Raw genomic sequence first — 23,506 nt, 5'->3', positions numbered from 1 at the left:
TCTGGTTGTTTTATTCTATACTTTAGTCTATTTTGTAGTTTAGTTATTTTATAATTTAGTTTAATTTAGTTTATTTTATAGCTTAGTTAATTTAATTTATTGACATTTTACTTCACTTATTTAATTAATTTCGTTTTTACAAAAAAAAAAAAAAAAAAACTAAGTGTGTATATATTACTCTCTGCCTACCTGGATGTGCACCTACAATTCTGGCAATTTTCTCTCATTTCTCTTTACTTTTCCATCGAGGACAATGTCATATTCAAGTTGGGGGATGAGGGTTATATTTTTTTTTGTGCATTCCTATTTGGCTCATAATTCATGCTTATACCTGTTTCACTTGACTGCATTACTTCACCTGATGTGACTTTTTGTTAGTAGGGTGATGATATTTGCATATGTTATTTGGAGATCATAGTAGACTTGTATGAAAAGGATTTATTGGGTAGATACTTGCATGCCATGTTTGCACGAGGAGAGTTGTCTATGTTTGTGGTAAATAGTTTATTTTACATAAATTATGTTCAATAAAATAATTATGTTTATACATATACTTTTATATTAATATGGGTGTATGTACTATATAAATAATATATATTGCATATATAATCATGTGGTACTATAGAGGTGTAGTGAGAAAAGTGTGATGTATAAGGTTTATGGTATGGGAGGTTGGCGGTTCGAGTCTCCGCAAGAGCAGATCAAATTGTTCTACAACGAATTATCGTCACAAATGACACTTGATAGCATCACGAATAGTGCCTACCATAACATTAAAGTGTCACTGAAAAATTTTAGTATTGATGGTGTAATGACACTTATAAGTGTCACTAACTCTTTTTTTAATGGCGCTGGAAAGTGCCACAAATAATATCTACCATGACATCAAAATATCATTAAAAATTTTTAGTCATGATGGTGTAGTGGCACTTGCAAATCTACCGTGGTACGGATACAAATGACGCTTGTTCAAAATGCCACAAGACTAAAAAATATCATTAAATTAATTATTTTGTAACACTTTCAAATGTCACTGAACTATGACACTAAATTAAAAAAATGTTATAGTGGGTCCTCACCCTTGCCTTTGCCTCTCTCACGTGCAAATTGCAACCCTCTCCATCCCATCCTCCAAACCAACACAAGACCTCCCTTGCCTTCCATCCCTCTCTTTTGTCATTATTTAGCTCTCCTCTAGTCTCTCTCTACACACGCACAAAAGTCAATTAATGTAGAATTAAATTTGGTGTTACATAAATTACACGCGCACAAAAGTCAATTAATGTAAAATTAAATTTGGTGTTACATAAATTACACGCGCACAAAAGTCATTTAATGTAGAATTAAATTTGGTGTTACATAAGTTACATCTAAAAAAATAATGTTATATATACCAATTAGTATATTAACACTAACTATTAATTCTATTCATTAATTACATTATAAATATCAAAAACTTCTTAAATTGTGTCACAACATTAATTGGTACACTAGTTAGCACATTAATTGATACATGTAACACCACCACATCCAAAATAAATATTTAGCTTCTCATGTTCAAATATAAACAAGTTTAGTTATCCTTAAATTTCAGAATCAAGTATCTAATTTTTTTTAAAAAAAATAAAAATTAATTTGAAAATATTATCAACACTAAAAGATAAAGCAACAAAAATCATCTATTTGACACAAATCTAAAGGACAAAAGTCATTTAATGTATAATTAAATTTGGTGTTACATAAGTCACATCCAAAATGAATATTTGGCTTCTCATGTTCAAATACAAACAAGTTTAGTTACCCTTAAATTTCAGAATTAATTGTCTGAATTTTTTTTAAAAAATAAAAATTAATTTGAAAATCAATAATACTTGAGACCCCATAACTCCCAATTAATTTATGATCACACATTATGTTTTTTTTCCCTCCTCTCTCCTCTCTTCTCTCACAAAAGTGCTGGGGTTTGAAGCGTAACCCTTTGAAAATATTATCAACGCTAAGAGATAAAGAGTCCAGATCCTCTGTAGTGGTTTCCTGCAGTGGTTCCTGCTGTGGTGCCAAAACGACGTCATTTTGGTACCTCCTTCTTTTTTTTTTTTTTTTTTCCTTTCCCCAGCTCCTCTCTTGCACTCCATTCCCAACTCTGAGACCCAAATCAGAGAGATACCACAAGGATGACAGAGAAGAAGAAGGAAGGAAGAGAAAGGGAAATCACCGGCATCACCAACGAGACCCTTCACCTCCTTACCTCATCGGAAAACTCTCATGCTACCGTCGCCGCTGTCACAGCCCCCAAAGCCTCTGAAAAAAGGGGCTTCATCTTCTTCTCGCCATTCAATTTGTTCCATGATTTGATGAAGACAAAACCATTAGAACGAAGGCGTTTGCTTGGTTTGGAAGTTCATGATAAATATGTTGGCCTTGCTGTTTCAGATACGAACAACAAGATTGTTTCACCTCTGAGGTATGAAACTTCATTGAACACAATAAGTTTCAATATTTTCATGCTCTCTCCTGGGCATTTCATGGGAAGTTTTATGTATTTTTTCAGCAGGACATATGTAACAAGTACCCACTATTGGTATAAAATTTGCTAGCATGTTATGATCTATATAGAGTCAAGGATATTTGCTATGTGTTTTTCTGGGAACTTACTGAGTGCTACCTAACACGTTGGTAAAACTAATTTTTGCTTGGTCTGCTGGGTTCTTGTTTCCCTTTGCAAATTGAACGTTAATTAGAACATTCATTCTTGCTATCAGCAAGAAATTTCATAACAGTTAAAGTAAATAAAAACTCCTTAATTTTTTTTCTTTCTTCTCTTATCAATTTGATGAAGAACTAACTCACATTTTAACTTTCAACCATATTTTGAAATGTTTAAAATTTGGTTGTGTTTTGTACTCAAAATACTCAGCATTTAGATATTTAGTTTTGCCTCTGAAAAAATTATGCTGAAATTGAAAATTTGAAACCTTTTTTGTGACTTGGTCATATGTGCCTTTCCATTCCATTCTGCAAACTGTGGTTGTTATTTATGGACGATATGCCCGTAGCCCACTTGATCTACGAGAAGGAGGAGGAGGTTGAGGAGGAGGAGAGATAGAGGAGGAGGAGGTTGAAAATCCATTACCGTCGCCTCGCCTTCGCCTTACCTCCGCCGCCGCATCACACCGCATCGCCTTGCCTCGCCGCCATCGCCCTCCTTTTTGTTTCGTATCTCTGTTTTGCTCCTCTAATGGGTTAGGTTCTCAGCCTACCTCAGAGAGAGAAGACAATGGACAAAAGAAAAGAAGAAAGAAAGAAAACAAAAAAAACAAAAAAAAAGAAGATGAAAACGACGTCGTTTCAGTACCACGACAGGAAGAATTGCAGGGAACCACGGCAGAGGATCCAGACTCAGAGATAAAACGACAAAAGCCATTTATTTGAGATGAATCTAAACCGCAAAAGTCATTTAACAAAAGTTGGGGTCCTCACCCTTGCCTTTGCCTCTCTCATGTGCAAATTACAACCCTCTCCATCCTATCCTCCAAACCAACACAACACATCCCTTGCCTACCATCCCTCTCTTTTGTCCTTATTTACCTTGCCTACCATCCTCTCTTTGTCCTTATTTACCGCCCCTATAATTATCACAACATTTTAGTCGAGTATTCTATATAACAGTTTTCAATTTGTTTATATATATATATATATATATATATATATTTATATAAAATATTTATAATAATACAATATACTAAAAAAAAAACTACTCCAAAAACTAACATCTTTGGTCCACAACTGTCTTAAAATTTAGCGAATATACTTGACCTACTTACAAGGTAATTTTCAAGACATAAATTTTTGGTTGATAGCATTTTCTTATAAATTTATGGTAAATAGCATTTCCTTTTACCTTATATTATAGGAGAAAATTGATGGGTCTAAAGTTTAAGAGAGGTACAAGTCACATGAGCCAAACAGGTAGGAAATTGAGTTGTCAAATGTGGTTTTTCCATGAGATAGTTACAAAATACAGCAATATTAGGTGTCATAAAAAACCTTTCATAAAAATAACTATGAAAAATTGGTGACCCTTGTATAACACTTAGAATAAAACACTACACTCTAATCAAGGTAATTCAAAGATTACAAAACTTTCATGATTATTTTCATGAAATTTTTTTCATCATCCCTAACTTTTTCCTAAAAAACACAATGAGCTTTGTGAAGTTGCCAAACCAAGAAATAGGCTTGGGGGAATGGAATTCATGATGAATCATCAACTCATCTAGGCCAACACACAACCTTCCCTCGCATTCATGAGCAGTTTTTTTGGTTGGACAGCTTAAAGCCAAATCCCGAACGCAAACCATCTTCAAAAAAAATTCTCTTTCACTTTTTATTTTATGCCTATATAAATGTGATGAATGCAAAGAGTTCTCGTAAGCTCTTTTGGTCATGTTTGATTCACAAAATTAATAGTAAAGTATTAATAATTCTATTAAATTAGTGTGGTCTTCACTATCCAATTGGATTAATATCTATTAGATTAATAATCTCACCCCTACCTCATTACTAATAATCATACAAATTTGTTGGATTAATTATCCAATGGATTAATAATTCTAAACCAAAATGTTAAAACAAACATACCATAATTGGATCCACGGATTAATAATCTCAATTCCATACTTAATCCACCCAATCAAATGTCATTTGCTCTCAAACAGTCCCACCTTTTTTTCCAAAGGGCTTCACACTCCATCACCAAGATATGGCTATCTTAACTGCTTCTCACATGGCTTCTGCCTTTGGCATTCTTGGTACATTCTTCATCCCCCCATAAATTGCATCTTCTTCTTTTTTTTTTAACCTTCTTATCATCTAAAGTTTTTTCTTTTTTTCATTTCCCATAGGCAACATTGTGTCATTTTTTGTGTACTTGGCACCACTGTGAGCTCTCCATCCCTCTCTTATTGTATCGTTGATATTATATCTATCTTGATACTGTTAGGGATGGCAATATGAACCTGGTCTGACGGGGACTCGGACCCCCCGTCCCGATAAATAGATTTTTTCCTAAAAATTATTCCCTATAGAGTCGGGACTGATATTAAAAAATACATCTTCAATAATTTTCGGGCTGTCCGGCCCGACCCGGCATTTCTCCGAAAGATCCCCGCATATATCCTATTTATATGTTTTTGTATTATTATATTTATATAACTCTATTTATGTTTAGTTGTATTATTATTTTTATATAACTCTCTCTCTCTCTCATATACATACTCTCATCTCAACTCACTCTCTTAACTGACTCTCATCTCTCTCACTCTCTGGTTCTTCTCTCTGTCAACTCTCTCAAACCCATGTCGATCCAGACCAGATCCAGTCTCAAGAACAGCCGCTCCGCCGTCCTCCGTCGCAACACTTCCTCTACCATCCTCCATCGCAGATTCGCAGCACCGCCGTAGGCCGTAGCACCTCCTCTCTCTCTTCTCTCTCGCCGTAGCACCGCGGTTTCAGCCATGTTTCGGCGTAAATCTGAGTCGATCGACATGGATCCGTGCGCGATCCACACAGATCTGTGTATATGTATACATGTATGTGTGTGTGAGTGTGTATCAGTATCATTTTTTTTTTTTTTTGGGTTCATCTATTGTATATGTATACATGTATGTGTGTGTGTATCAGATCTGTCCATTTTTTTTTGGTTGTAATGTTGTGGTTGCTGATCTGTTCTGTTGGGGGGGTTGTTGTTTGTTGTGGATGTTGTTTTTTACCGGGATGTTTAGGGGTCGGGGATCCCGAAACCCGTTGGGGGGGCGGGGGCGGGGAGGGTGATGGGTTCCCTGCCGGGGATCGGGGACGGGGATGGGGACTTTTGTGCCTTCGGGGACGGGGAGGGTGATCCCCGGCCCCGCCCCGTCCCGTCCCGTTGCCATTCCTAGATACTGTTATTTAAAACTAGTATTTATCAATAAATATTTTATTTTTTTGGGTAGGTCAACCTTCTATAGAATATACAAGAAGAAATCAACAGAAGGATTTCAATCGACACCTTACGCTGTTGCACTCTTCAGTGCTATGTTACTACTGTACTATGGTTTTTTGAAGACAAATGGGCTTATGATTATTACAATCAACACCATAGGATGTGCCGTTGAAGCCACATATCTTCTAGTCTTCATGATATATGCAACAAGGGAGGCCAAGGTTAGTGTCTGTAGGTGAGGGTTCAAGAAAGGAGTTGGAAAATTCGAAGATCTTCGAAGATCCTTGAAGAACAATTTCGAATTCTCTAGAATATGATGAGAGGCTTAGATTCTTCAATAATCTCAACTTAGGAACACAAAAACAAAGGAGATGATGGAGATAAGAGATTGGGTGAAGAAGAAGGCAAAATGGCTAGAGAATCGAATAATGGCAAGGCTCTCCCATTGATCTCCCACTTTCACTCTCAAGGTTGATAATGGAGAAGGGAAATTAGTTCTTTCCCAAGAGTTAAAAATCTCCAAAATCCATCCCTTGTAAAGCTATGGGTGGGTGCTATTTATAGGCACCTCATGATGTAGGATGGAGCCCATGTGCAAGGCACATGGGGGATATTTTCTCTAACCACCTTGTCCGAGGGGGTGACCTCTCCGAGGAGGTGACTTCTCCGAGGATGAGAAAACCCCGAAGAGGAGATCAATCCCTCGGCGAACCCTTCTTCTTAGCCACACCTAACCAATGATCCCCAATCATCCCAAAGGGTCAGGGGTAGTCCCAGAGGACGTCCTGCCGCAAAATATTGCCGAGTCTCATGGACCCCCCGGGGTCGTGCCACCTCGACCCGGGTATAGGCTAGTTTAACCGAAGAGTGAATTTATCTCCACTCACCGTCCTCGGGATCGGGTCCTTTGTTCGAACTCCATTACGCCCATGGTTCTGGTGCGTAGATCCCGGAAAGCTCCGAGCCCGCAAGTGTTCTGGGACTCATTAACGGAGCGACTTCTAGATTGCGTCTGAATCCGTTCGAAGCCAAGTACTTCGGATCTCTAGATTCGTGGGTCCGAATCCTTTCGAGTCCGAGTGCCTCGGATCTCTAGGCTTGCTTAATACCCTTTCGAGTCCGGGCCCAAGTAAGTCTCTAGGTTCATGGATCCGAACCCTTTCGAGGCTTAGAGCGATTCAATCCGTTTGATGGCGATAAATCCGGGCCCACTGATTCTTGGACTTGCGATAAATTCGGGCCCACTAATCTTGGGCTATTGGGCCTAAATAATTTAGTGGGCTCAAATTAGCCCCTCTTACATTTGCCCCTTGCGTGTATGAGAAATTTTAAATTTCTCAGACATGCATACTGTCATTTCTTCGACCCTGTTTCGCATCACGTTCCCCAAAAAAAAACATTTTGTCACGACAGAGCCTATGGATAAAGTTGATGACGCACTTCAATTTACAGAAAAAATTGACAAGCAAAAATTTTATTTTTTTTTTTTTTTTTTTTTTTTTTTTTTTTTTTTAATCCAAGCAAATAATAACAAAGCAGCACCTTACCCACTCCACCGAAGTCAAAAGTGTGGTAAATTTTCTCCAAATAAATATCTAAACAATCTGGGTTTGGTGATTGTGCAGGTGTTAAGCCCTAGATGCACTGAATAATTGCTTATGCATTCTTGGGCCACGTCAACGCCTTCAACAAATGGCTGGTTTGTTTATTATAAATAATATACCAGTGCTCTGCTTTGTTTTTCGGAGACCACCGCCGCCTCTTCTGTAAATCGAGAAAATTGAGACCACGACGAAACACATTTTTTTTTTTTTACAGTAGATCACAATCCAAGGACCCATTTCGGCACATGCTCTCTCTAAACTAAGATCACCCAGCTTTCTTCTTCTTCAAGCAGCTCTGCTTCTACAATACCGGAGGACTATCGCCATCTGCATACCGCCTGTTGTTGCAACTCTGGGTGCCGCCGCTGTCGGTATTTTACTTTGGTTTAACGACACAACATCTCAGAGATTCAGGCACACCCACTGAAGTCTACCGTCGCTTGCACACCGTATGCTGTCGTAGCTCCGTCGGAACACCAATCTTTCTAGTGTTTTCCAATACACCGTCGCCCAAAACATTTTCTGCAGATCTACCCATTCCATGCGAGAACCAGATGTGGATCTGTCTTGTGCGCGCGACCAGTCAACTCGTACGGCCTGTGTGCTTTTCATCCGTCACTTGCAGCCTCGCTACCGCTTCCAGTCGCTCCTGGCCAACGCCGACCACGCCGCCCACTCAACGCGGCGTTGGTTTGCCCAGCTGCTTCGCCAATTTGGAACCGCCGACTTCGACGTTTGCTCACTCCGGCGGCGCTTGTGTCGTTCTGCTCTTCCTCGGCTTGTCTTCATTCGATTGGCTTCATCTTCTTGATTGTCCAGATCTGTGAGCTCTTTATATATATATATATATATATGGGTTTTGATTTTCACTCAACTAATTCCATTCCCTTCACTGTTTTAGATTTATTGATCTTTGGATTTCAAGATCTAGTTGAATCTTTGCTCAAAACCTTCTTCCTTCGGCTTCGACGGTCCAATGCAAACCACACACGTTCGCCCTCTCAACGCAACGTGTGTGGTTGCTGACTCTTCTGTGGTACCAGCGTTGCTTCCGGCTTCAACTTATCTGACGCCGACCACGCACGTTCGCCCACTCAACGCAACGTGTGTGGTCTTGCCAAGCCTAGCCCGGTCTTGTTGATCTTGATCGACGCCGACTCCGCTACGTCTTTAACACTGCCTTCGTCCTCAACTGTCCAACACCGACCACGCACGTTCGCCCACTCAACGCAACGTGCGTGGTCTTGCCCAGCCCAGCTCAGTCCTGTTGATTACAGTCTATAAAACCTTTCTGATTTCAACTTGAATTCCAACATCGGCTTCGGACTTCACCCCTCTAACAGTCCCAAATTTGTGAGTATGAAATTCGGCTCCCTCTTCCTCTTGTTGAATATAAATTTTGTTATCGAATGATTGATTGTTGCAACCCCGAGAATATTAGATATCATGCTCGAACTCCTGATGTAGAATTCATCGTAGGACTTGTTGATATGATGAAATACCTCGTTGAATAATAAAGATGATATATTGTTGTTTGTTTAACTTGTGGATGCTTGAGAAATACATAGCTGATGCCAAAATTTTGTGTGACCGTTGTAGTTTTACGTCGGCTTGAGAGGAACCAGCCCGGAGAGACAAAAACTTGATTGTTGCATTTTCATGAACTTGCTCAGAGTAATAAAATTGTTGTAGCTTAAATAGATAATTATTATTTGTTGATGTTGCCCCATTCTGATAATGCCTGAATCATGATCTGAAATTAATATTGTTTGTCTCAGTTGTCGGCTTTGCTATTTCAGGCAAATGAATTCTTGATTGAAATCCACGACCTCGGGGCCTTTGGAACCCGAACTAATGAGAGCAAGGGCTGTTCCTCGGAAGTCTGAACAGAAGCAAGACTGTCCCTCGGGAGTCCGAAGGTAGCACACACCCTACTTTGGCAAGAAAGATTCCTCTGGAAGATAACCGAGTCTACCAAGCTTGCACCAACAGAAATAAAGATTGTCTCTCGGAAGTCCGAGCGGAAACAAGGCTGTCCTTTAGAAGTCCGAGCAGAAACAAGGTTGTCCCTCGGAAGTCCGAGTGGATGCGCACTTCTACTTCGGCAGCTCATGGAAGCAAAGGCTATCCCTCGGGAGTTCGAGCAAGAGACAAGGCTCTCCCTCAAAAGTCTGAGCAGAAACAAGGCTATCCCTCGGAAGTCCGAGCAGAAACAGGGCTGTCCCTCGGAAGTCCGAGTGGATGCGCACTTCTACTTCGGCAGCTCATGGAAGCAAAGGCTATCCCTCGGGGGTTCGAGCAGGAGACAAGGCTCTCCCTCAAAAGTCTGAGCAGAAACAAGGCTATCCCTCGGAAGTCCGAGTGGATGCGCACTTCTACTTCGGCAGCTCATGGAAGCAAAGGCTATCCCTCGGGAGTTCGAGTAAGAGTCCACTCTACTTTGAAAAGAAAGATCCTCGGAGCTCGTATTGATGAAATCAAGGGCTGTTCTTCGGACCCGCACTAATGAGAGCAAGAGTTGTCCCTCGGAAGGCTCTCCCTCAGAAGTCCGAGCAGAAACAAGTCTATCTCTCGGAAGTCCGAGTGGAAGTATACTTCTATTATGTCAAGAAAACTCCCTTCAGGTTGGTAACTGAGTCTACTATTTCTCTTTCTTCTTTGAGGGGCAACAAAAATTGAAAACTGTTTCAAGCAACATAACACAATGAAGATATACAATGTAGAGAAAATAACTTCTAATGGCGATACATAATATGGAGGAAATAAATTTCTTCATGACATAAGAAAGATAGAACTTCTTGGACAATGTAGTAAATGCAAACTGTAAATGTCATAGATAGACTTCTTCTACGGAATGTTGAAATTTGCCCCTAGAGTTGCAAGATCATTTGGAAAGCTTTCACCAGCTGCTCGGGTTGTGGCCATCATGCACCATCATAAATAGTACACCATCTTGCCTCCTTCTCGAACTTTCATCACCTTCCGAGGAATAGGCGGACTTTCTGGTCTAGACATTGCCCGCTTACTTGACTCTGCCATCAGCTCCTTGTCATCTTTGATATCCTCCCAACGAGGAATTTTGACCCCTCGAGGCTTAGAGGTGGTGGGAACTTCTTCGACAGCCAGTTCGGTGAAGTAGATGGCATCAGAATAATGAGCTTCATGGATCTCGAAAGGCCTTTCTGTAGCCTGAATTGTCACCGTCTTCTTTCCCCATTTTGCCTTAACACACTGATGATAACTCGATGGTACAGCCCCATATCTATGCATCCAGGTCCTCCCTAGAATGATGTGATAATTTGTCTCAGAATCGATAATATGGAACTTGGTGGCCGAGCGAATCTCTCCAACGGCTAAATCAACTGTTACGCATCCGATAGTAACTCTCCTTTCTCCACCGAAGCCAGTGATGACTATCGGCTGCATCACAATGCGTTCTTCAGAGATTCCGGCCTTTTCTAGAGTAGCGCGAGTCATAATGTTGATAGAGGCTCCACTATCTAGAAAGGCCCTTTTGAACTCAACCCCGTTAATAAAAGCAGTCACATAAAGCGGGCGATTGTGAGAAAAAAGATACTTCCGATCAACCTCGGAGAAAGTAATGGCACTAGACTGCTCTTTTGCCTTCCTCGGGATAGATCCCTCAGTCGACATGCATCCCTCATGGTGTGCCTCGGCTATATTAATGATAGACTTGGTGATTTCTGTTCTTGCCTCCTTGGAAAGTCCAAGCTGGTCAAAGAACTGCTTGAACTTTACACAGTCTTGCAAGGTTTTGGCATAGTGATCCGGATCTTTTTCCACTTTTGGAGGCTCGTAGTTAACCATCTCCTCGGTCTCTTCAAAATAAGATGCCACATAAACATGGTGTCCTCCTCTTCCGTAGTACTCTTCTCCTCCTTCTGGATCAAAGGGATCTTCGCCATGAGTCATAAATGTTCTGCCCTCTGGATCGAGAGCACTTCTATAGTAAACTTGCTCACCCTCTGGCTCGAGGATGTCGTCCAAATAACAATCATCGTCATCGAGGTTGGCGATAGCCTCAATCATCGGGCCTTCATAAGCTATCATAGCAACATTCTTGCCCTTGTCTCGGTGTTGAGGATATGGTTGTTCTCGGATGTCTTGAGTCCCTTGCTTTTTGAACCTCAATTCGTCTGCCTCGACTTTATCTCTGAAGATTTTTCTGAGAGTCCAACACTTCTCTGTCGGATGTTTCAATGTACGATGGTAGACACAGAATTCAGGGCTCTCACGGTCTTTCTTTGATGGCATTTCTTCAACATAAGGCAATTTTAGCTCTCCGTCAGCCACCCATTCCTTAACTAGAGCTTTCACTTCCTCGATTCCACATGGATAAGAAACATTCCCCTTTTCACCATTATATTGCTTTCTCTTCTGGCCTCTATGACCTCCTCCTTGTGAATTTCGGGTATCTGGGGCAGAGGCAGCAGCAACAATAGGTCCACGAGACGATTTGAAACTAGTCTTGTAACTGGCCTTAAATCCGGACTCCTGATCATGAGGAATGCTAATGTTCCGAGCTGCTTCTATTAATGCCGAGAAGGTGGGTAGCTTGTGATTAACTAGAAACATTTTGTATCTGCTCAATGCCCCTTCTAGACAGATTTGAACCAGATAACTCTCCTCGACTGCTTCATGACAATCTACGGCCTTGTCCTGAAACCTTTTGACGTAGTCAAGGATGTCTTCACTTTCTCGTTGCTTCTCTTTACACAATGTAAGTGTGGTCACCCTCTCCGCCACTTGAAAGAACTTGGAGTGGAATTTGTTAACCATTTCCTCCCAACTTCGGACAGAGTTTGGGGCCAAATTAACATACCAACTATATGCTCGGTCGGTGAGGGACTTAGAGAATTCTCTCAGTCGGAGGACGTGGTTTGAACCATGAATACCTAGAGTCTCGATGAATCGCACAACATGTTCTCGGGCATTTCCTTGTTTGCCGTCGAACTTGATGAACTTCGGCACTGTATACCCCTCAGGGTATGGATAGCTCAGCATCTCAATGGGGTAAGGCGGCTTGACGTCTGGATCAGGCAAAGAGGGTAAGGTCCTCTTGCCCCGTTCGAGATCGAACATGGCCTGTACATCCGCGAGAGTGAGAAACTGTTGAGGGAGAGAGTTTGATGGTGGTATTCCCGGGACTTGGCTTATGTACCCGAAGACTGAGCTAGGGGCGTCTTGGCCATTCTGGTGCTGCGAATTCATCATTGGTGAGGACATTTGACGATACTGGCCATCAGCGCCTATAGACAAGCCAGTCGGTGATGGGATATTGAATTGAGGCCCATAGAGTCCACCGCACGGCGCCGCTATACCGGGTTGTGCTTGCAGATTTGTTGTTGGCACCAAAGGAGGCCCGCTTGGTGCTTGGGTAACATTCACTGGTGGCGTAACAAGATTAGGTACGGGCATAGCTCCCTTTTGCGCCATCATGCTCCTTATGTTTTCCTGGACACCAGCAGTCGTTGGAGTGTCGTTCATTACACCAGAAACTCCCCTAGTCACCATTGGATCTTGGCTTGGCACGCCATGGAGACCGGGTATGGGCAAACTGCTGCCGCCTACTGTGGTTTGAGCATGTGTTACTGTGGCCGTGTTGCCATGAGCCATAGGCTGATTGGGGCCTACTTCTCCTTGGATTTGATTTTGCGCTCCGGCGGGAATAACTCCACCACCAGTTTGATTTCCGTTTGGCGCCGGTGCAAAGTTAGAACTCATCACCAACATGGTGTGAGTGAGATTCTGAAGAGTGGTAAGAATCTCTTGCTGAGTATTCTGAAGTCCTTGAATGGCTTCAAGCAAAAGTGGTTGATCTGGAGTCATGGTTCTGTCATCACCACCATTAGAGGATCCTTGTTGGTGAACTTCATCTTCTCCCGCCATTCTTGTTGGAGTTGTGTGGATTCCAGATCTCGTTGAGACCATTAACCAATCCGCCTCCCCAGTGGAGTCGCCAAAATGTAGGTGAGGGTTCAAGAAAGGAGTTGGAAAATTCGAAGATCTTCGAAGATCCTTGAAGAACAATTTCGAATTCTCTAGAATATGATGAGAGGCTTAGATTCTTCAATAATCTCAACTTAGGAACACAAAAACAAAGGAGATGATGGAGATAAGAGATTGGGTGAAGAAGAAGGCAAAATGGCTAGAGAATCGAATAATGGCAAGGCTCTCCCATTGATCTCCCACTTTCACTCTCAAGGTTGATAATGGAGAAGGGAAATTAGTTCTTTCCCAAGAGTTAAAAATCTCCAAAATCCATCCCTTGTAAAGCTATGGGTGGGTGCTATTTATAGGCACCTCATGATGTAGGATGGAGCCCATGTGCAAGGCACATGGGGGATATTTTCTCTAACCACCTTGTCCGAGGGGGTGACCTCTCCGAGGAGGTGACTTCTCCGAGGATGAGAAAACCCCGAAGAGGAGATCAATCCCTCGGCGAACCCTTCTTCTTAGCCACACCTAACCAATGATCCCCAATCATCCCAAAGGGTCAGGGGTAGTCCCAGAGGACGTCCTGCCGCAAAATATTGCCGAGTCTCATGGACCCCCCGGGGTCGTGCCACCTCGACCCGGGTATAGGCTAGTTTAACCGAAGAGTGAATTTATCTCCACTCACCGTCCTCGGGATCGGGTCCTTTGTTCGAACTCCATTACGCCCATGGTTCTGGTGCGTAGATCCCGGAAAGCTCCGAGCCCGCAAGTGTTCTGGGACTCATTAACGGAGCGACTTCTAGATTGCGTCTGAATCCGTTCGAAGCCAAGTACTTCGGATCTCTAGATTCGTGGGTCCGAATCCTTTCGAGTCCGAGTGCCTCGGATCTCTAGGCTTGCTTAATACCCTTTCGAGTCCGGGCCCAAGTAAGTCTCTAGGTTCATGGATCCGAACCCTTTCGAGGCTTAGAGCGATTCAATCCGTTTGATGGCGATAAATCCGGGCCCACTGATTCTTGGACTTGCGATAAATTCGGGCCCACTAATCTTGGGCTATTGGGCCTAAATAATTTAGTGGGCTCAAATTAGCCCCTCTTACAGTGTCTATGCCTTGTCTTTCATTTACAAGCAATGATATACAAATAAAAAATTTATAAATCACTGATTATAGTGCGATTTTTTTTGTTGTGGGCCTTTTTTTTTTTTTGGTGATCATTTCAGATATATACGACAAAGCTGCTTATCATGTTTAACGTAGGAGCATTCGGTTTGATCACGCTTTGCACATTCCTATTCTCCAAAGGGCATCAGCAAGTCACGATTGTCGGATGGATCTGCGCTGTCTTTTTTGTCTCTGTTTTTGCTGCTCCTCTTAGCATCATGGTACTTGTTTGTTATGTCGAATACATAATTAATTATATAAAATAATTTAAAATTTGTGTTGATAAAATTATTAATTTTATGATGTATATGTTCATGTGCTTTTTTTGTTTATTTTGCAGAGGCTGGTTATAAAAACGAAGAGCATGGAGTACATGCCATTTGCACTCTCATTTTTCCTCGCACTATGTGCGATCATGTGGTTTCTTTATGGTTTTTTCATAAAGGATTACTACATTGCAGTAAAGTGTCCACAAAATTTGTGTACACAATGCATTATATGTCTATAATTACAAAATATTGTTACCACAATGCATTATAAATTTTGTTACAAAAATATTGCATTATATATGTCTACATTGCAGTGAGTCTCTCGGGTCCTGAAAATATCTTTCAAATTTTTAAATTAAAATTGTATAGTTTTAGATTTTTGTTACTTATAACTAAATAGTTTCATTTATTTATTTATTTTTCTTGTTTTTGCGCAATCAGATGCCGAAGCATTTGGGATTGCACAAATGGCGCTGTACATCGTCTACAAGTATGCAAAAAAACAAATTTTACCCCAAGTTCACTGAAAATTAAAAAAAAAAAAAATACACAAATTCACAACGGAAACAAAAGTGCAATAAATTCTTAAACATCCAAAATTACATCACTTTTTTCTTTACTTTTAAATGTGCGCAAATTTTTTTTTTTTACCACAAGTGAAGCTGATTGATCACCGTTCCTAAATCTTGCAGCTTCACTTGTGATAAAATTTGTTTAAATTTAAAAGTAAAGAAAAAAGTGATGTAATTTTGGATGTTTAAGAATTTATTGCACTTTTGTTTCCGTTGTGAATTTGTGTACTTTTTTTTTTTAATTTTTAGTGAACTTGTGGTAAAATTTGTTTTTTGCGTACTTGTAGACAATGTACAGCGCCATTTGTGCAATCCCAAATGCTTCGGCATCTGATTGCGCAAAAACAAGAAAAATAAATAAATAAATGAAACTATTTGATGGTTTAAATTTAAAAGTAAAGAAAAAAGTTATGTAATTTTGGATTTTTAAGAATTTATTGCACTTTTGTTTCTGAATTTGTGTATTTTTTTTTTTTAAGATTTAGGGACGGTGATCAATCTTGTTATGTTAATTTGATGGTTTAAATTTAAAAGTAAAGAAAAAAGTGATGTAATTTTGGATGTTTATGAATTTATTGTACTTTTGTTTCCGTTGTGAATTTGTGTATTTTTTTTAAAATTTTCAGTGAATTTCTTTTAATGTTTTAGTCAATTTTTTTTTAATTCACTTAATCTATGTACACAAAAAGTACAAAATTTTATAATTTTTATTAAAAGTCACTAAATACTAAAAAATATAAAAATTTAGTTAATTTTCATATTTTTTTTTATAGTTATTGATTTTCTTTTCAAAATTCACAATTATTTTACATTTTAAAAATATTGAAACATATAGATTAAAAATTCAAAAATTATTTACAAAAATTCAAAACCAAACAAAATTAGTAAAATCAAGACAGAAATTACAGTGGAGCCACCTTACTTTTCTTCATGAGACTTTCCTGGGGGACTAACATCAATCACTTTGGATTGAAACTCGTTTAAATCCATGGACTTTGATAAAATTGAAAGAGTTGATATTATCTCAAGTTCAAATCGATATAATTTGATTGACTTGGGGGTGTTTTAGAAAGTGTATTTTTCAACTTTTTTTTTTTTTGGGGGGGGGGGGGGGGGGGGATTTATTTTAGTCTTTGATGAACTTTTTTTAAATTTTTTTAAAAAAATTATAGGTTTTTAGATTAAGTTCGACAAAACAAATGGAAAAATTAATAATTTTTAAAAAAATCCAAAAAAAGACAAAAATAAGTAATATTTTAAAGTTTATTTCGTGTTTAGTGATTTTTTTCGAGAATTTTAAAAAAAAAAAATAGATTCGTCTCAACAAGACGGACCAGAAAAATAAAAATTTTGACATAATTTTGAAAAAATAAATCACTAAAGATAAAAAAAGAAAGAAAAAAAGATGACTTTTACTTTTTGTTGCCAAAATGGTCCTTAATTAAGCTCTCTTCAGCTTATATTTGAACATGAGAAGCCAAATATTCATTTTGGATGTGAGTTATGTAACACCAAATTTAATTCTACATTAAATGACTTTTGTTGTTTTATCTTTTAGTGTTGATAATATTTTCAAATAAATTTTCATTTTTCTGAAATTTAAAGATAACTAAACTTGTTTATATTTGAACATGAGAAGCCAAATATTTATTCTGGATATAACTTATGTAACATCAAATTTAATTCTACATTAAATGACTTTTTGTGCGTGTGTAGAGAGAGGCTAGAGGGGAGGTAAATGAGGACAAACGAGAGGGGATGGAAGGCAAGGGATGTCTTGTGTTGGTTTGGAGTATGGTATGGAGAGGGTTGTAATTTGCATGTGAGAGAGGCAAAGGCGAGGGTGAGGACCCCACCGTCTGTTACGTTTTTAGCACATTATAAGAAATAATGGCCTTGTTTGGTTTTTGTTTCCTAAATATTTTTGAGAAAATTTTTTTACAAATAAATTTTTAAAAGTAATTAAACCAAACAAACTTTCTCAAAAAAAATTTTCAAAACTTGTTTGGTTTACAAGTTTTCTAAACAAATCTCTCTCTCATACGTATCAAATCAATCACTTTTTTCAACACTCTCTCTCAAAATAATTTTCCAAAACATCTTTTGAAAAAAATTAAACCAAACAATTTTTCGTACTTTTTATCTCTAAAACTCATCTCCCAAACTCAAACCAAACATACCCAATATCTTTGTCGATCAAAAAATTAGTTGTTAAAAGTTTATTTTTAGTCGGTAAAAGTTATTCGCGACTAATTTTTTTGGTCGCTACTTTGATCGTCAATTGAGGGTCGACAAAAGTAATTCGTGACTAAAATTTTTGTTAATCGAGAAAAGTTGGATTTGCGAACTAAATTTTTGGTCGCTAAATGCATCAGTATTGCGACTAATCCATTTTGTCGGTAAAATACTTTGGTCGCGAAAAGTGATATTTTCCCGACCCAATATCTTAGTTGCCAATTATTACATTCCACGATCAAACAAATTAGTCGCCAAAAGTTGAGGAATCGCCGACTAACAATTTAGTCGCCAAAAGGTAAGGAATTGCCAACTAATGATTTTAGTCGCAAAAGTGTAGAATTTGCCGACTAATTTTTAAGTCGCCAAATCTCTCTTTTTTTTTTTTTTAGAACAATCAATTTTTGTTTATAAGCATTCAATCCAATATCGAACAAAATTCATTCAACCCGACCACATTCTAGTCTTCATGATTAGACTTTGTTTTCAAAATGTAATAAGAAAACACATTGTAGTCTTCATGATTTAAGATAGATAAAGTGACAAGGAGTGATATCTACTAGTGTTTCCACAAGTATAATCAGACAAGCGCAAACAACTGCAACAAAATAGAGGTAGAGCTGGTTAGCCCAGTTTGACAACTTATTGCCCTTCACATGATTGTTATTTGTGTTGTTTTTGCTCAGTGAAATTTAATTTACCAAAAATAATAAAAAGATTGGAACACAAATTCAGAGGATGCATAACTATTTGATATCAATCAAGTAGAGAATTGTTCTATTTCTAAAGGGATAGGGCAAGACCCTTAAGAGCATATCATTTCCACATAGCACTTCATAAGCATTGCTAAACAATCTATCATCAACAAAATTGATTTCTAGAACAAGATAAACAAAGGCTTCGAAAATGATGGCACACAGAAGAAGATAGTGAACGAACTTCATCACGGTTTGAAGAGAGTCAGATATACATAGCTTTAACCCCTGCAAATTCCTGAAGGGTCTGGCTTTTCACTAGATGAAATATTAAAGAAAACGGTCAAGCAAATACTTTTGTCGAGGCCACACATCTTTCAAGATGTAGTGTTTTCCTGTCCTATGACTGTATTGGCAACAACGGGTCCTTTCTGCAAGGTTTACCGTAATTAGTGCCAACCTTACAAATAAGATTTAATCCAAATTCTGCTAAGCAGTCAAGCAGAGAATAGCTGTTTGATTACAGGTACATGATCTTCATCCTAAAGAAAACCAGACAGATAATATCAAATGAACCAACCTTCTCCAAAGATGTGCAAGGTCCAATGATCCCCTGAATTTTAATATCCTTTGAACAATTGATCTCGAGTGTGCCACTGGAAGAAACAAATCAGTATTGAGTTTATAAAGCCTAAACATAATCCAACATCAAAGTTAAAGGAATTTAAGCGAAAAGTAACAGAAACAAAAGGCCTAATTCCACATATGCATAAACACATAATGCACAGAATAAAGAGACCAAAATTTTAGTTACCACACATAGGTATATTACTTTAGTGGCAACCTTGAACATACACAGTTTAGACTTCAATGTTTACTGATTTTAATGCAATTTTTCGCAAATGAATTACAAAGCCAAGCGCAGAGACCAAACAACAAAATAAAAATACAACATTTTACAATACAACTCCCACAAGGTCATGCAATTTTTCGCAAATGACATGGAAGTTTTTGAAGAAATAGTTGGATCATCAGAATGCACAGAATAAAGAGACCAAAATTTTAGTTACCACACATAGGTATATTACTTTAGTGGCAACCTTGAACATACACAGTTTAGACTTCAATGTTTACTGATTTTAATGCAATTTTTCGCAAATGAATTACAAAGCCAAGCGTAGAGACCAAACAACAAAATAAAAATACAACATTTTACAATACAACTCCCACAAGGTCATGCAATTTTTCGCAAATGACATGGAAGTTTTTGAAGAAATAGTTGGATCATCAGAATCTAATTCTGTTCCAACTACTGGTTCTTAGCCTCTTGATGGCCAAACTTGGCAGTACAGAAGTACTCATAGGTCCATGTGTCTCCTGTGATAGGGAACCGTTGAGTTTTAATTTCGGCTTAGATCCATATACTCTGACTCAAAGTTTGATTACTTTTCCGATTTCTCAATTTTAAGGGATAACTGTACCGTGTTACCTTATTAGATAACACTTTGGTACAGTACTTATATTTCAAGCTTGGATGCTATTTTTTTTGTCTTGGCGTTACGTGTGGAACTTCGTTCATGAATTTATTTGTAAGCTTACTATTAGTTTCCTTTAACCCTTCATTGGATCACGGTTTATGATTTGCATTTTCATTTTCATTCTCTTGCCAGTGCACAATATCCTTTCTTCATATCACCTACAAATCTGCTTAAGATTCTCTTATCCCGGAATGGAAATAATTGCAAGCTAATTTAGTCGAGATTTTACATTCACAATGTCTCACTACTGTCTTTGCTTCTGTCTTGTACTCGCATACTAGAAGAATACCCAACATGGATTTGGTTTCCGATCGTGTTGTCAAGCTCAACTGTAGTAAGCATTACCAACTTAATGAACAAGATTTTAGACAATGCTAATGAATTCAATCAAATTAAATGCATATAAACATGGATGCATGGTGGCGTTACCACATATTAGAGTTTAAGAGATCAATTTTTTTGCTTCCAAAAGTGAAAATTTTATTGTAACAAATATTTGGAGATCAATTCATGTTGTTGCGATGATAGTCACTAAAAAATTGAGCCGAAAAATAACTAAGACTTTTAGCAATAACATTTTGAAAATTTTGCTAATAAATGCATGGCAATAATTTGATCTTAAAAAGGTTTTTTTATATTATTTTATTTTATTTTATTTTAAACAAAAAATTTTAATACCCAAAAGATAATACTTCATCATTAAATGTCTATTTTTCTTGCAAAAAACATAATAATAACACTTGCGATAATAAAAATATTTCGTTCCTAAAATGTAATTTTATTTTTAAATTTATCTCTAAAATCTTAATTTGGTGTAGTGAGTGAAACCACTAAGCAGAAATCAATTGGAGCGAGTGCAGATCAATTGGAGTAATTAGTATAAAATTTGTTTTTCTTTGTTTTCCCCCCACTTTTCCAGTAACCTAGCATACAGAAAGAATGGTGTGGTGAATAATGCAAACTTCTTTACAAAGCCTGTAATTCTTCTCATTAGTTGCACAAATATGCTTTGTACTTCATGATAGGCTGACCAGACCTTGTTTTCTTCAACATCTTCCCTCTTAAAGCTTTTCTTCGAGATTCAGCTCTCTCTCTTTCTTCCTTCTTTGCTTGAATAATGGCATCTCTTTCAATCTTTGCCATCTCTTCCTCCTCGCGCTTCTTCTTATACAATTCTTGCAAACTTTGTGAACTCTTCTTGTAGTTCTTGTTTTTCTTGTTCATTTCACCAGCTATTTCAGTTTCATTCTCATCCTGTAATAACAACAAAAAATGCACACCCGAGACCATTTAGGATATTAAAGGTATATCAACAATGAAAGAAGTGATATTTTTTTAAAAAATGGGAAATTTTCAGCAATACCCGAACAACACAAGCAAACAATCAGATTAAATAGAAAGGAATTCAGGCCTCTAGCGGTCTCATAGCTGGGTAACGATCATTCTGTTGGCTTTGTTGCTTTTGTGACTTCTTATACTTGCTCACATATTTGGCGTTCTTATAAAATTCCCTTTGCTTCTCTGTGAAAAAGAAAAAATAGTTAAACAGTATAAATTTGTTTCTAAATAAAGATGTAATTATGCACAATCAAGAAAAAATTAATAAAGGGAGTAAACTCGAGGAGGATGAGATCAATGCAAACCACTGCCAATGTGAATATTTGCCCATACTACACGAATGTTTACAGAAGTTGATGATCGCTAGTTCATGACAATTTTTTTATAGTTCTTTTGCCACTCCCATTTCTCAAACTAACAAGCTGTGATACAAACAACTATATTGCTAAGTGATTGTATTTTGTTGAGAAACTATATATTCAATGTCCCTCCATCTTCTATTGTGTTGCTTATATTGAAAGGTAGGTTCCCAAATCTTCAAGTTCTTCACCGAAAAGTATTGGTATAGGAAAAGCGAAGAAAAACATACACTCAAATTTTGTTCGCATAAATCAAGTTCACTAACTGGCTCATGCCATGTACTTCATCAGTATATGAATCAAAACAAAAATGACATGAAACCAAGAAACATGCTTGGAACATGGATAGATATATGGAAGGTTAACAGAGACATTTTCGGATAATTTTTTGTCATTTCAATTTAAAATTTTCTTTAAGCTGCGTTTGGTTCATGGATTTGTCATTTCAATCAAAACCGGTGAAATGTCTTTTTTATTTTCAAATCCCTCCTCAAATCCTTGATCCAAACACAGCCTGAGAAACATGAAAAATTAGACTTTGAACTCGAACACCACTACAATTGGCTAGAGTTATCAACAATACAAACTATTTCAATGTAAAACAGCTAAATCAATCAAACCCATTATTTCAAAGCAGATATCAAATAGAGAGAACAGATTGTTCCAAATTTGATGAAGAACACATGAGCTTGTGATACAGAATGGAATAGAGGGGAGAGAGAGAGAGAGAGAGAGAGGTGAATATACTAATCAAGGCGGGGTTGTATTGATTGGATTTCGTTTTTGCATTGGCGAACGTTTCGAGCGAGAGACCACCCCCTCCCAATCTCATCACGTTCTTCTTCTTAATCTTCTTCTGATTGATTGAACTTGAACCGTCGATCTTCTCTCTCCTTCCATTAGGGTTGTCTTTGGAGAATTGAAGCTTCATCGTTTGATGAACAGAGATTGATCGATTGGTCGAGAATTGCAGGGCAAGAACAAATTGGGGATTCACAATCCAAAACCCTAATTTGCAAACTAGTGTTTGCAAGAGAAGACAGAGACGATGAAGAATCGAAATGGACTTCAAATTCGGTCTCGTGTCTACAAGGCCTTGATTGTTTAACCTATGGGCGGCCCAAGCCCAATATCACTTTGAAGTGCTGGGCTAAAGATCGAAAAAGAAAAAAAATCCCCAAAATGGAATTTAGTGTAAAACTTAAAAAATAATTACAAATAAATGATAAAATTTATAAATATAAGTAATTAAAATTATAAAATTTTCTATAAATATGCAATAATTTTAGGGAATTGTTTTTTTAAGGTCCCTGGTATTAAAATTTTATAGTATAAAGGACACTCAATATTTTCATAATGTCTAAGGTCCCTCAACATTGATCCAGAGAAAATTTGATCCAGAGAAAATTCGGTGCAGAGAAATTTCAAAATTTCTCTGGACTCCCCAAACCCAGAGAAATTCTCAGACAAACATTTCCAGAGATTTTCTCACCTAGAGAATTTCTCTGGACTCCACAACCCAGAGAAAATTCCCAGACAAATATTTCCAGAGAAATTCTTTCAACTCAAAGAATTTCTCTGGACTCCACAACTCAGAGAATATCCCAGAAAAGTAGGGGCTTGCCTAGAGAGAGAAAGCTCCTCTCCATTGGTTGGCTTGTGATTCATGGTGGGTATGTGATTCATGGTTGTTCTATTAAACTAGTTTGTATCCATGATCTAGTTATTTAGTCATATGAGAGAAGTTGGTCTACTGAGAATTGGAATTTTTTTTCCAAATAGTGGTTTGTCCT

At 38.1% G+C, this 23,506-nt stretch overlaps 2 protein-coding genes and 1 long non-coding RNA gene across 4 annotated transcripts; 1 reads left to right on the top strand and 2 right to left on the bottom strand.

Annotated features, from left to right (window-relative positions):
* Positions 1-5,208: 5,208 nt before the first annotated feature.
* Positions 5,209-15,262, top strand: LOC114292005 (bidirectional sugar transporter SWEET14). 2 transcript variants are annotated; one of them, XM_028235906.2, is made up of 4 exons: positions 5,209-5,591; positions 5,994-6,204; positions 14,767-14,928; positions 15,048-15,262. In XM_028235906.2, coding segments are annotated over exons 1-4 (543 nt in total). In that variant the 5' UTR covers positions 5,209-5,589; the 3' UTR covers positions 15,216-15,262. The 2 variants fall into 2 exon arrangements, with proteins under 2 accessions (XP_028091707.2, XP_082762751.1); XM_082906625.1 differs by having other exon boundaries at positions 5,215-5,663.
* Positions 15,263-18,603: 3,341 nt separating this feature from the next.
* On the bottom strand, positions 18,604-19,197 carry LOC145807787 (uncharacterized). The gene is made up of 2 exons (XR_014351157.1): positions 19,059-19,197; positions 18,604-18,909 (listed from the first exon to the last, which is right to left on the bottom strand). It is a non-coding gene; the product is annotated as an uncharacterized LOC145807787 (long non-coding RNA).
* Positions 19,198-20,871: 1,674 nt separating this feature from the next.
* LOC114292007 (uncharacterized) lies at positions 20,872-22,788 on the bottom strand. The gene is made up of 3 exons (XM_028235915.2): positions 22,461-22,788; positions 21,428-21,537; positions 20,872-21,270 (listed from the first exon to the last, which is right to left on the bottom strand). The coding sequence occupies exons 1-3, from the start codon at positions 22,642-22,644 to the stop codon at positions 21,007-21,009; spliced, it is 558 nt and encodes a 185-aa protein (XP_028091716.1). The 5' UTR covers positions 22,645-22,788; the 3' UTR covers positions 20,872-21,006.
* Between the last annotated feature and the right edge of the window lie 718 nt (positions 22,789-23,506).

This window comes from Camellia sinensis, chromosome 14 (genome assembly GCF_055761805.1).
Source record: "Camellia sinensis isolate YWXY chromosome 14, ASM5576180v1, whole genome shotgun sequence".
Classification (NCBI taxonomy): domain Eukaryota; kingdom Viridiplantae; phylum Streptophyta; class Magnoliopsida; order Ericales; family Theaceae; genus Camellia; species Camellia sinensis.
This window is presented reverse-complemented; position numbering and strand designations above follow the sequence as displayed.

What these genes read in the sequence shown, in the direction of transcription:
- LOC114292005 (XM_082906625.1), top strand. Translation starts at nt 5,590, where the DNA reads ATGTATGTGTGTGTGAGTGTGTATCAGTATCATTTTTTTTTTTTTTTG. An exon ending in TCTATTGTATATGTATACAT is followed by an intron (nt 5,664 to 5,993) that starts GTATGTGTGTGT and finishes TTTTTTGGGTAG; the next exon opens with GTCAACCTTCTATAGAATAT. An exon ending in CTGCTCCTCTTAGCATCATG is followed by an intron (nt 14,929 to 15,047) that starts GTACTTGTTTGT and finishes TTTATTTTGCAG; the next exon opens with AGGCTGGTTATAAAAACGAA.
- LOC114292007 (XM_028235915.2), bottom strand. Translation starts at nt 22,644, where the DNA reads ATGAAGCTTCAATTCTCCAAAGACAACCCTAATGGAAGGAGAGAGAAG. An exon ending in ATACAACCCCGCCTTGATTA is followed by an intron (nt 21,538 to 22,460) that starts GTATATTCACCT and finishes TCTTTTTCACAG; the next exon opens with AGAAGCAAAGGGAATTTTAT. An exon ending in CAGCTATGAGACCGCTAGAG is followed by an intron (nt 21,271 to 21,427) that starts GCCTGAATTCCT and finishes TTGTTATTACAG; the next exon opens with GATGAGAATGAAACTGAAAT.